General features: G+C 38.4%; 1 protein-coding gene across 4 annotated transcripts in view; it reads left to right on the top strand.

The window, feature by feature from the left end:
* LOC118920910 (ubiquinol-cytochrome-c reductase complex assembly factor 1) overlaps positions 1-12,747 on the top strand; it is a 143,483-nt gene that overhangs the window by 25,222 nt on the left and 105,514 nt on the right. For 3 of the 4 annotated variants that reach the window (XM_057502939.1, XM_036902466.2, XM_036902465.2), the window contains exon 2: positions 8,012-8,116. The exons of the other annotated variant lie outside the window; for it this stretch is intronic. In XM_057502939.1, coding sequence (XP_057358922.1) covers positions 8,021-8,116 — 96 coding nt within the window. In that variant the 5' untranslated portion in view covers positions 8,012-8,020. The remainder of the gene's footprint in view (positions 1-8,011; positions 8,117-12,747) is intronic. 4 annotated transcript variants of the gene reach the window in all.

The following is a 12,747-nucleotide window of genomic DNA, read 5'->3' as shown; positions in this document are numbered from 1 at the left end:
GTTGCAGTGAACATGAAAGTAGCAGGTGTATTTATTGATCACCTGCTGTGAAGAGACATTAGGTTAGGCACTGTGAAGAATTTACAAATACAGGAAAGTGCACCTGTCTAGTACTCTGAGGAGCCTTGGTTGAAGGCTTGGCTCCATTACTTACTCTAAGTGTGACCTTGAGCAAGTCACCTAACTTGTCAGAGCCTCACATTTTCTTAACAGTGAGTTTGTTAGGGTTGATAGGAGAATCAGTTGATGCAAGTGACATTTAAATGCTTCTCTTCCTTTTCTTTTAGTTGAACCATTTTGAGTATTTACTATGTTGTAGAACTTCTCCAAGGGATTGAGGATGAAAAACATACTTTACCCTCCAGTTTATAATCTAATAGCACAGACAAAAAGGAAAAGTACTAAAATGTACTTGAAATGCTGTGACAGAAGTCTATACCAGGTGCTGTGGGAGCAGAGTAAGAGGCACCTAACTTAGCTTGAGGACAAGCATCCATCAGGAAGAGATGCCTGAACTAAATGAGAGCATTAGATAGAGAATGGGGGAAAGTCACAGAAGAGAAGCATTAGCTTATGCTACTAATGCTAGACAACCAAGGAACTGTAAGTCTGTTTGACTGGACTCAGGGGCATTTATGGGGAAGTGGCAAGACAGGAGGCAGGGCCTTGTGAATCATGGGTAGGAGCTGGAAGTTTATCCTCAGGCAGAGGGGAACCATTGAAGTATTTTGAGCGAGCAGATTTATTTTTACAGGTCTTTTGATGCAGTTACTCTGTTTTTTCCCTCATTTAAAATTTTTGAATTGAGGAATAACCAGCATACCACAAATTGCACTCATCTGATTAGTACAATTTGTTAAGGTTTGACACAGGTATACACCTGAAAAACTATCGCCACAATAAAAGTAATGAACATATCCATTACTTCCAAAAATTTTTTTGCATCCTTTTGCAATCCTTTTCTCCTGTTGCTGGCTACCTCTCATTCCCCCACCTGCCCTCCTCCTCTGACCCCCAGCCACCACTGATCAGGGAACACCTTTGTTTCTCTCTCATTTTTTAATTGAAATTAAAAACTTATTTTGAAGTATAAAGTGGAACAAAAAATAAAAGTCAAAACAGTAAACACTCATATACCCACTACTAGATTTTTCTTTTAATAGATCCCTGTAGCAATTGTGTTTGAATCAGAGACATCTGAGATTGGAAACCCCAAGGCCCATCAGAAGCTACTTAAGTAATCCTGGAAGAAGTGGTGAGGGCCTGTACTAAAGAATAGGGGCAGTGTGGACAAAGGAATGGATGGTTTTAAGAGTATGGAGGAAATAGAATCTACAAGGCTTGGTGAGAGGTTAGATGTTATGAGGGTGAGGGAGAGGGAGGAGTCCGAAGTGAGTCCCAGGTCTGCCTTGGGTGACTGAGTTAATAGCAGTGTCCTTTGCTGAGAATATCCAGCTGGAGATTTTTTTTTTTTAGCAGTGGGAGAGTTGGTGTTCAGGCAAGAGAGAGAGAGATCTTTAAAAAAAATTTTTATGAAGGTATTATTGATATACACTCTTATAAAGGTTTCACATGAAAAAAAAATGTGGTTACTACATTTTCCCATATTATGCCCCCACCCACACCCCAATTCAGTCACTGTCCGTCAGTGTAGTAAGCTGCCACAGATTCACTGTTTGCCTTCTCTGTGCTACACTGTTTTCCCTGTGACCCCCCACACTGTGTACTAAATATAATACCCCTCAATCCCCATCTCCCTCCCTCCTGATCTGCCCTTCCACACCCCTCCCTTTGGTAACCACTAGTCCCTTCTTGGAGTCTGTGAGTCTGCTGCTATTTTGTTACTTCAGTTTTGCTTCATTGTTATACTCCACAAATGAGGGAAATCGTTTGGCACTTGCCTTTCGCAGCCTGCCTTATTTCACTGAGCATAATATCCTCCAGCTTCATCCATGTTGTTGCAAATGGTAGAATTTGTTTCTTTTTTTATGGCTGAATAGTATTCCATTGTGTATATGTACCACATCTTCTTTATCCATTCATCTACTGATGGACACTTAGGTTGCTTCCATATCTTGGCTATTGTAAATAGTGCTGTGATAAACATAGGGGTACATATGTCTTTTTGAGTCTGAAAAGTTGTATTCTTTGGGTAAATTCCAAGGAGTGGGATTTCTGGGTCAAATGTTATTTCTATTTTTAGTTTTTTTGGGAACCTCCATATTGCTTTCCACAATGGTTGAACTAGCTTACATCCCCACCAGCAGTGTAAGAGGGTTCCCCTTTCTCCACATCCTCACCAGCATTTGTTGTTCTTAGTCTTTTCAATACTGGCCATCCTTACTGGTATGAGGTGACATCTCATTGTGGTTTTAATTTGCATTTCCCTGATAATCAGTGATGTGGAGCATCTTTTCATGTGTCTGTTGACCATCTGAATTTCTTCTTTGGAAAATTGTCTCTTCATATCCTCTGCCCATTTTTTAATCTGGTTATTTGATTTTTGGGTGTTGAGGCATGTGAGTTCTTTATATATTTTGGATGTTAACTGCTTGTCGGATATGTCATTTACAAATATATTCTCTCATCTCTTTAGAGTTTTTGGTAGTGCTTGTTGCAGGGCAGGTGCATTGACAGATTCTCTCAGTTTTTATTTTAAAAGTCTTAATTTTTCCTTCACTTTTAAATGATAAGTGTGCTGGATATAGAATTCTTGTTTGATGTTTTTTAAAAAAAAACAGTTTGAATATTTATTTCATCCCACTGCCTTCTGGCCTCCATGGTTTCTAAGAAGTCAGCTGTTAATGTCATCGAGCATCTCTTGTACATGATGAATTGCTTCTTTTGCTACTTTCAGTATTCTATCCTTGTCTTTCCATAGCTTGATTATAATACATTTATTTGTGGGTCTTTATTGATTTATCCTACTTGGAGTTGGTTGAGCTTCTTGGATTTATAAATTAATCTTCTTCATCAAATTTGGGATGTTTTCTGCCAGTATTTCAGATATTTTTTCTGTCTCTTTGTTTCTCTTTCCTTCTGAGACCTCCATTACATAGATGTTGGTACATTTGATGTTGTCCCATAGGTCTCTGAGGATCTGCTAAATTCTCATTCTTTTTTTTCCTTTATTTCCCTCAGGCTAGTTAATCTCACTTGACCTATCTTCAAGGTCACTGATTCTTTCTTTTGCCCACATCTGCTGTTGAACACCTGTAGGGAAGTGTTCATTTTATTTATTCTTCTTCTCAACTCCAGAATTGTATTAATTTGGATTTTTAATAATTTCTCTCTTTATTGATATTCTCTATTTGGTGAGATATTCTCATACTTTGCTATATAGTTCTTTAGACATGATTTCCTTAAAACGTTACATACCTCTTAAACATTTCAAATAGCTGGTTCAAAGTCTTTGTCTAGTTTGTCTAATGCCTGGGCTTCCTTAGAGACGATTTCTATTGATTTCTTTTTTTCCCCCTATGTATGGACCATGCTTTTCTGTTTCTTTACATTTCATAATTTTTTTGTTGAAAGCTGGGCCTTTTAAATACTATAATGTGGCAACTCTGGAAATCAACTCTTTCTTTTCCCAGAGTTTTTCTGTTGAGTGACTTTTCTGAATTAATTCTGTAAAGTCTGTATTCTTTGTTGTGTGATCTCTGCTCAGTTATCTTAGTGGTCAGGTAATGATTAGATGGAGATTTTCTTAAATACCTGGAACCTAAGTCTCCCAGTTTGTGCTGGGGGGCTCTGTGGGCATGTTGCTGCCCCTTCATGCCTTCATGGTGGCCTTCAACATTCTGCCATTTAACAGCTCTGCCTTAACCTTTACTTCCTGCTTGTGCAGAGCCTCAAGGTCAACCAGAGATGAGAACTTAGGGCATTCTCAGGTCTTTCCCGATCTTGTGCACAGTTCTGGGCATGTGCACAGCTCTAGGCAGTGCCTAGCCTTCAGATTCCCAGGAGTATTCTGAAGCTTTTCAAAGCCCCTATGAACATCTCATACCCCTATTTTTCCTTTTAAGTTTTTTGGTTGGCTTATTGTTTTCCCCAATTATTAGCCCCTGCCTAAGGCAGCCACAAAGGTAAACATTCACCTCTATTTGTTTTCAGTTTTCTGGAGAAAATGTTTTTCATGTTGGATGGGTTCCAAAACAGCATTGCAAATGGAGTCTTCCAGGGAACTACTAGACAGAACAGCTAATGCCAGTTCTTTGTGAATAAGTCTTTGAGGAACACCAACCCCATTCAGGAGTCCACTTCTCTATAAAGAAGACTAGTTCCTTTTAGTGAATATTGCTGTTTAGGAACTTAGTCTGGATGTTATGTGTAGTCATTGCTACTTGGGTGTCATTGCTTCCATGCCCCATCAGGACTGGGGTAGAAAATATATGTGTGTGTGTACATGTACATAAACACAGTTATTTATTTATTTAATGGTATATAATAAAAATCCATACCAGTTATTCTAAATCCAACTCAGTACCACAGGGTTTATTCTACCCTTCTGTCTTTTCATATTTGTTAACACCTTTCTCTGATAGAAACCTGACCCCTCATCCTTAATATATTTACTGATTTGCTCCAATCCTTCCTGTATGTGAATAAGTCTTTTGAAAGCTCAGATTGGATACCCCCAAAAAGTGGTAAGAGGCAGAGCATTAAGTAAGTTTGGAAGAAGGGGTTGAACATTCTCTGCTCCTGTATACAATTACCCTTTTGTAGAATGCTACATTGTAACTTGCAGGAGAGTTTGCTGCAGTAGTGTTTGTACTTTAGACTATGGAATTAAATCAGTGTGGAAGACATTCAGAATATAGCCACCACTGGAGAATCACAGAGTAGATTTGGTGACAATAGTTGATTTTCATTATTCACAAATTCTGTATTTGTGAATATACATACTTGCTAAAATTTATTTGTAATCCCAAAATCAGTACTCATGGTGCTTTTGCAGTCATTTGTGGACATGTGCAAAGGGGTGACAAATTTGAGCTGCTACATGTGTGTTCCTAGCTGAGGTCAAAGTGATACTCTGACTTACTGTTTCACCTTTTATATAAGTATCCTTTTCATGGTCTATTTAGTGCCATCTTTTTTGCATTTTTGTGCTTTTGTTGGTGATTTCCCTGTTTGAAATGGCCTCCAAGTGTATTGCTAAAGTGCCATCTAGTTTTGCTAAGTACAAGGAGGCTGTGATGTTCCCTTAAGAGATAAGCTTCATTCACTCAGAAGTGAGTTATAGTGCTCTTGGCTATGAGTTCAATGTAAATGAATTAACAGTATGTATGTTAAATAAGATGTCTTTAAACAAAAACACACATAAAACAAGGTTATATATTGATAGGTTGATGAAAATGTGAACAATAGCTTGCAGGAACCTAACCCATGTTTTTCTCTTAGGAGCAATGGTTTGATATTTGCTAACTCAGTGTTTGCAGTCCCTTATAAAATATAACTGGGGAATAAGAGAATTGACTACTTCTAAAGCCTTTTCCAGCTTATGAGTGAGCCAAGGAAAGTATTATGTATCTTAAAATCACATGTAGAACAGGCCCATCAGTGGACTGATTAAAGTATAGTAAAAAAAGTGAGCTGGTCTGTCAGAATATTTTGAAATACAAATACAATTGCCTGCAATTTACAGTACACACAGGAAATAACCTATATTTAAACTTCTGGTTTTGAAGTGTTGGCAAAGCAAAAAGACAATAAAACCAGTTCCCTCTTGGTATTGATGTATATATTATTGTAATTTATAGCAATAATTTTAACTACCAGAAATGGCTGTAAATGTTTTTCTGAACTTGGGAGAACTTGAGGTCTGCTAATTGTTTTAAGCCTAATATATTAGTACCTGTATTAGTATGTAAGAGAGAGAGAAGTACTTCCACAGATTTATATTTGTAAGTAAAGTGTTGGGAGAGGTGGAAGGAAAATGGACTGAATAGAATCTGTAGAACCAGACCTTGGAGTCTAGGCCTAGAGACTTCTTAAAGCAGATGCGCTTATGATTTGGGTAGGAGTGAAGAAGAGAATCCCAGAGGAACTGACTACAAGGGGATTAGCTTGTGCAGAGAGGAGCAGTAATTCCCAAACCAGAGAATCTGAGTTAGGTTTTGGAACTGCTGAGTGGAAAATACAAAGCAGGGTATGTAAGTATGATGATGAGTCTTGAGGGGTCCAGTTGTTAAAGATCAGATGTTTAAAGAGGCACTTGGAGGCACTGCAGACTTTTGAGAAAGGGATTTCCAGGTTCAAAATAGTATTTTAAGAAAATGGTTCTTGCTGCTCTGACAGTTTGCTGGGGAAGAAGGAGCTTACTTACATAATTCAGTAACAGTTGTTAATAATGATGCCTTTGTGTGTGTGTTTTATTTTTATCAAAGTGCTTTTACAGTGATCTGGAACACTCCTATGAGGTAGCATTTATTATTCACACTTTAAATAAGGGGAAGTGGAGACACAGAGAACTGAGTAACTGAGTTCAGGGTCACGCAATTATTTAATGGCAGACTTGGGAATCAAATACCCTTTCTGCTACACATCAGCAGTTTCAATTAAGTGTTTAGACAAGAATTGTTGTAGGATTGGAGAAGGAAAGAACAGAGCTGATTGCTCCTTTCTTCTAATAAGAACCAATTTAAAGTATTGGCATAAGACCAACTAGAGCCAAAATTACAGAGAAAAGTTTTGTTGACATTGGAAAAAATAACGATGAAATTCTTCAGAAAATCTTCGAAAAGTTTGCATTGTTCCTACTTGTAATTTCCTCTTACTTTTATTTTCTCTCTTTGGGCCTTAATCTGTAGAAGTTTCACTTTATCCCATATGGTATTTACATTTTTAGGAAAGGAACATCTAACAGTGAATGATCCTGGCAAACCTGTCAGTGTTGATAAACAAAAACCCAGTAAATATCTCTCATTTGAAAACCATCCCTATAGATCAAACCTCAGCTGAAGTGAAGTATTTTTAAGCTTTACTTTCCATTTAAAACACTGTGAGTGGCCTATTAGAAACAGTTACACCGTTATGCTGTTTTAGAACTCTGAGATCCTTTAGAAAGCATCCCTAGTCTTAAAATTCTAACAGCTTTCTCTACCTCATCCCTTCCCCTTCCTGCTTACTCATGAAATGGAGATTGAGATTCAACATAATATTATTGAGTTACACCTACTGCAAAATAGATTTGTTGGTTTTTCTGAAAATCCTAAGAAGTAGGGATTTTTCTCTATTTTATAGAAGAGGCAACAAAAGTCTTGTAGCTCACCAACAGTGGAGCCAAGAGTCAAATCAGTGCTTTCTGGTTACAAGTACATTGCTTTTTCCACAGTATTATGTTGTGTTTTAAATGGTTTAAGACTAGGTCATAGGGTGTTGGAGCTTTCACTTTGAGACCTTTCTCTCTATCCTAGGCTTTCACTTTGAGACATTTCTGAGGTTAGTTAATGCCAGAGGGAAAAACTGAACCTCAGTCATAGCTCTAACAGCCATTTAATCTCTCTTTTGTCTTAGAAATCAAGTTGCCCGTGTGTGTTTACCACCCTAAAAATTTCAGCCTAGTTTCTTCATCCTTTTGAGGATGATGCGTTGTCTCACACTGTTTACTATAAAGGGATACTATGAAGATCAGATAAGTCAGTGTTTATGTAAAGGAATTGTAGACTTTAATTTAAGTAATAATCTAATTGTAAAATGCTTGAGGTCTGCTTATTTTGGTACTCTTCTGAGAGGGAGCCCATGTTCCCTGCTTGAGTCAACTATTACTGGAGTTTTTAGTCCATGGATCAAGAATAGATATGCAGGGGTACATCTTATCCTTGGAGAGAGGAGCATGGGGAGGCTTGGTCACCCTCATCCTATTTTGGAAGTTCTTCCATTTTAAGTTTACCCTTTCATTAAGTTCCATTTTAATGTTCTGTTAGGATTTCTAAGTTTAGATATGTTCTGATTTCTACATGTGGAGTCTGATACATATTCTTGACAGATTGTTTTTTTCTTTCTCTAGAGGAACCGGATGAGCATCCCCCAGTGGGTTCCAGTATGCAACCAATTGGTACCTGTGTCTCCTACAAAGGGACAGTGGGGCAGGGCTCTGTCTGGTATTTGCCTGGTAAGATTTGTTGTTCTTTGCTTGGTATGAAAACCTTAGTGTTTATGTGTAAATGTCATGTATTTATAGGTTAGCTAACCAAATTGTGTGATGGAAAAACCCCATGAGACCACTTCTCAATCTTTGTGGTGCCAGCTCAGGATTGATTCCTACAGTATGGTGTCTAGGGTATTGCTTCTAAACACCCTAGCACTGGGACTTAGTCTAGGATACCATCCTACAGTTTAATGAGTTTTACTGTTGGGAGTGTTTCTACATGTTCATCTCAGAGTTAACTTCAGTTTTCTTTATTTTTTAATTTTTTTATTTTGGTATCATTAATCTACAATTACATGAGGAACATTATGTTTACTAGATTCCCCCCTTCACCAAGTCACCCCCACATACCCCATTAGTCACTGTCCATCAGCATAGTGAGATGCTGTAAAATCAATACCTGTCTTCTCTGTGTTGCACAGCCCTCCCCGTGCCCACCCCACACATTATACATGCTAATCGTGAGGCCCCCTTTCTTCTTTCCCCCCCTTCTCCCTCCCTTCCCACCCATCCTCCCCAGACCCTTTCCCTTTGGTAACTATTAGTCCTTTCTTGGGTTCTATGATTCTGCTGCTGTTTTGTTCCTTCAGTTTTTCCTTTGTTCTTATATTCCACAGATGAGTGAAATCATTTAGTACTTGTCTTTCTCTGCCTGTCTTATTTCACTGAGCATAATACCCTCTAGCTCCATCCATGTTGTTGCAAATGGTAGAATTTGTTTTCTTCTTATGGCTGCATAATATTCCATTGTGTATATGTACGACATCTTCTTTATCCATTCATGTACTGATAGACACTGAGGTTGCTTTCATTTCTTGGCTATTGGAAATAGTGCTGTGAGAAACATAGGGGTACATCTGTCTTTTTCAAATTGGGCTGCTGTATTCTTAGGGTAAATTCGTAGAAGTGGGATTCCTGGGTCAAATGGTATTTCTATTTTGAGCATTTTGAGGAACCTCCATACTGCTTTCCACAATGGTTGAACTAATTTACATTCCCACCAGCAGTGTAGGAGAGTTCACCTTTCTCCACATCATCAACCAACATTTGTTGTTGTTTGTCTTTTGGATGGTGGTGATCCTTACTGGTGTGAGGTGATATCTCATTGTGGTTTTAATTTGCATTTCTCTGATGACAAGCGATGTGAAGCATCTTTTCATGTGTCTGTTGACCATCTGAATTTCTTCTTTGAAGAACTGTCTGTTCAGCTCCTCAGCCCATTTTTTTTTTACTTTTGATCTTCAAAAAGATCTTAATGGGTTTAATATTTTCTTTCTTTTTTTTTCTTTTAATTTTGCTATAATTAATCTACAATTACATGAAGAATGCTATGTTTACCAGGCTCCCCCCCTCACCAAGTCCCCCCCCCCGACTACAGGCACTGTCCATCAGCATAGCAAGATGCTGTAGAATCACTACCCGTCTTCTCTGTGTTGTACAGCCCTCCCCGTAACCCCCCACAACACTGTACATGCTAATCGTACTGCGCACTTTCTTTTTACCCACCCTTATCCCTCCCTTCATCATCCCCAGTCCCTTTCCCTTTGGTAACTGTTAGTCTATTCTTGGGTTCTGTGATTCTGCTGCTGTTTTGTTCTTTCAGCTTTCCTTTGTTCTTATACTCCACATATGAGTGAAATCATTTGGTACTTGTCTCTCTCTGCCTGGCTTATTTCACTGAGTATAATACCCTCTAGCTCCATCCATGTTGTTACAAATGGTAGGATTTGTTTTCTTCTTATGGTTGAATAATATTCCCTTGTGTATATGTACCACGTCTTCTTTATCCATTCATCTACTGATGGACACTTAGGTTGCTTCCATGTCTTGGCTATTGTAAATAGTGCAGCAATAAACATAGGGGTGTATATGTCTTTTTCAAACTGGGCTGCTGCATTCTTAGGGTAAATTCCTAGAAGTGGAATTCCTGGGTCAAATGGTATTTCTATTTTGAGCATTCTGAGGAACCTCCATACTCCTTTCCACAATGGTTGAACTAATTTACATTCCCACCAGCAGTGTAGGAGGGTTCCCCTTTCTTCACATCATCAACCAACATTTGTTGTTGTTTGTCTTTTGGATGGTAGCAATCCTTACTGGTGTGAGGTGATATCTCATTGTAGTTTTAATTTTCATTTCTCTGATGATTAGAGATGTGGAGCATCTTTTCATGTGCCTGTTGGCCATCTGGATTTCTTCTTTAGAGAACTGTCTATTCAGCTCCTCTGCCCATTTTTTAATTGGATTATTTGCTTTTTGTTTGTTGAGGTGTGGGAGCTCTTTATATATTTTGGATGTCAATCCTTTAGCGGGTCTGTCATTTATGAATATATTCTCCCATACTGTAGGGTACATTTTTGTTCTATTGATGGTGTCCTTTGCTGTACAGAAGCTTTTCAGCTTGATATAGTGCCACTTGTTCATTTTCGCCTTTGTTTCCCGTGCCCAGGGAGATATGTTCATGAAGAATTTGCTCATGTTTATGTCCAAGAGATTTTTGCCTATGTTTTTTTCTAAGAGTTTTATGGTTTCATGACTTACATTCAGGTCTTTGATACATTTCGAACTTACTTTTGTGTATGGGGTTAGACAGTGATCCAGTTTCATTCTCTTACATGTAGCTGTCCAGTTTTGCCAGCACCATCTATTGAAGAGACTGTCATTTCCCCATTGTATGTCCATGGCTCCTTTATCGTATATTAATTGGCCATATATGTTTGGGTTAATGTCTGGAGTCTCTATTCTGTTCCACTGGTCTGTGGCCCTGTTCTTGTGCCAGTAACAAATTGTCTTGATGACTGTGGATTTGTAGTAGAGCTTGAAGTTGGGGAGTGAGATCCCCCCCACTTTATTCTTCCTTCTAAGGATTGCTTTGGCTATACGGGGTCTTTGGTGGTTCCATATGAATTTTTGAACTATTTGTTTCAGTTCATTGAAGAATGCTGTTGGTAATTTGATAGGGATTGCATCAAAACTGTATGTTGCTTTGGGCAGGATGGCCATTTTGATTATATTAATTCTTCCTAGCCAGGAGCATGGGATGAGTTTGCATTTGGTAGTGTCCTCTTTAATTTCTCTTAAGAGTGTCTTGTAGTTTTCAGGGTATAGGTCTTTCACTTCCCTGGTTAGGTTTATTCCTAGGTATTTTATTCTTTTTGATGCTATTGTGAATGGAATTGTTTTCCTGATTTCTCTTTCTATTAGTTCATTGTTGGTGTATAGGAAAGCCACAGATTTCTGTGTGTTAATTTTGTATCCTGCAACTTTGCTGAATTCCAATATTAGTTCTAGTAGTTTTGGAGTGGAGTCTTTAGGGTTTTTTATGTACAATATCATGTCATCTGCAAATAGTGACAGTTTGACTTCTTCTTTACAAATCTGGATTCCTTGTATTTCTTTGTTTTGTCTAATTGCCGTGACTAGGACCTCCAGTATGTTGAATAACAGTGGAGAGAGTGGGCATCCCTGTCTTGTTCCCGATCTCAGAGGAAAAGCTTTCAGCCTCTCGTTGTTCAGTATGATGTTAGCTGTGGGTTTATCATATATGGCCTTTATTATGTTGAGGTACTTGCCCTCTATGCCCATTTTGTTGAGAGTTTTTATCATGAATGGATGTTGAATTTTGTTGAATGCTTTTTCAGCATCTATGGAGATGATCATGTGGTTTTTGTCCTTCTTTTTGTTGATGTGGTGGATGATGTTGATGGATTTTCGAATGTTGTACCATCCTTGCATCCCTGGGATGAATCCCACTTGGTCATGGTGTATGATCCTCTTGATGTATTTTTGAATTTGGTTTGCTAATATTTTGTTGAATATTTTTGCATCTACGTTCATCAGGGATATTGGTCTGTAGTTTTCTTTTTTGGTGGGGTCTTTGCCTGGTTTTGGTATTAGGGTGATGTTGGCTTCATAGAATGAGTCTGGGAGTATTCCCTCCTCTTCTATTGTTCGGAAAACTTTAAGGAGAATGGGTATTATGTCTTCTCTGTATGTCTGATAAAATTCCGAGGTAAATCCATCTGGCCCGGGGGTTTTGTTCGTGGGTAGTTTTTTGATTACTGATTCAATTTCGTTGCTGGTAATTGGTCTGTTTAGATTTTCTGTTTCTTTCTGGGTCAGTCTTGGAAGGTTGTATTTTTCTAGGAAGTTGTCCATTTCTCCTAGGTTTTCCAGCTTGTTAGCATATAGGTTTTCATAGTATTCTCTAATAATTCTTTGTATTTCTCTGGGGTCCGTCATGACTTTTCCTTTCTCGTTTCTGATTCTGTTGATTTGTGTTGTTCTGTGCTCTTTTTTGGAGTGCTCCCATCTAGAGAAGTCCCTCTAAGATACCCTATAGAGGTGGTTTGTGGGAGGCAAATTCCCTCAACTTTTGCTTGTCTGGGAATTGTTTAATCCCTCCTTCATATTTAAATGATAATCGTGCTGGATACAGTATCCTTGGTTCAAAGCCCTTCTGTTTCATTGCATTAAATATATCATGCCATTCTCTTCTGGCCTGTAAGGTTTCTGTTGAAAAGTCTGATGATAGCCTGATGGATTTTCCTTTGTAGGTGACCTTTTCTCTCTCTCTCGCTGCCTTTAATACTCTG

This window comes from Manis pentadactyla, chromosome 5 (assembly GCF_030020395.1).
Source record: "Manis pentadactyla isolate mManPen7 chromosome 5, mManPen7.hap1, whole genome shotgun sequence".
NCBI lineage: Eukaryota > Metazoa > Chordata > Mammalia > Pholidota > Manidae > Manis > Manis pentadactyla.
The sequence above is the reverse complement of the archived record's forward strand: the minus strand, read 5'-3'. Positions and strand labels throughout refer to the sequence as shown.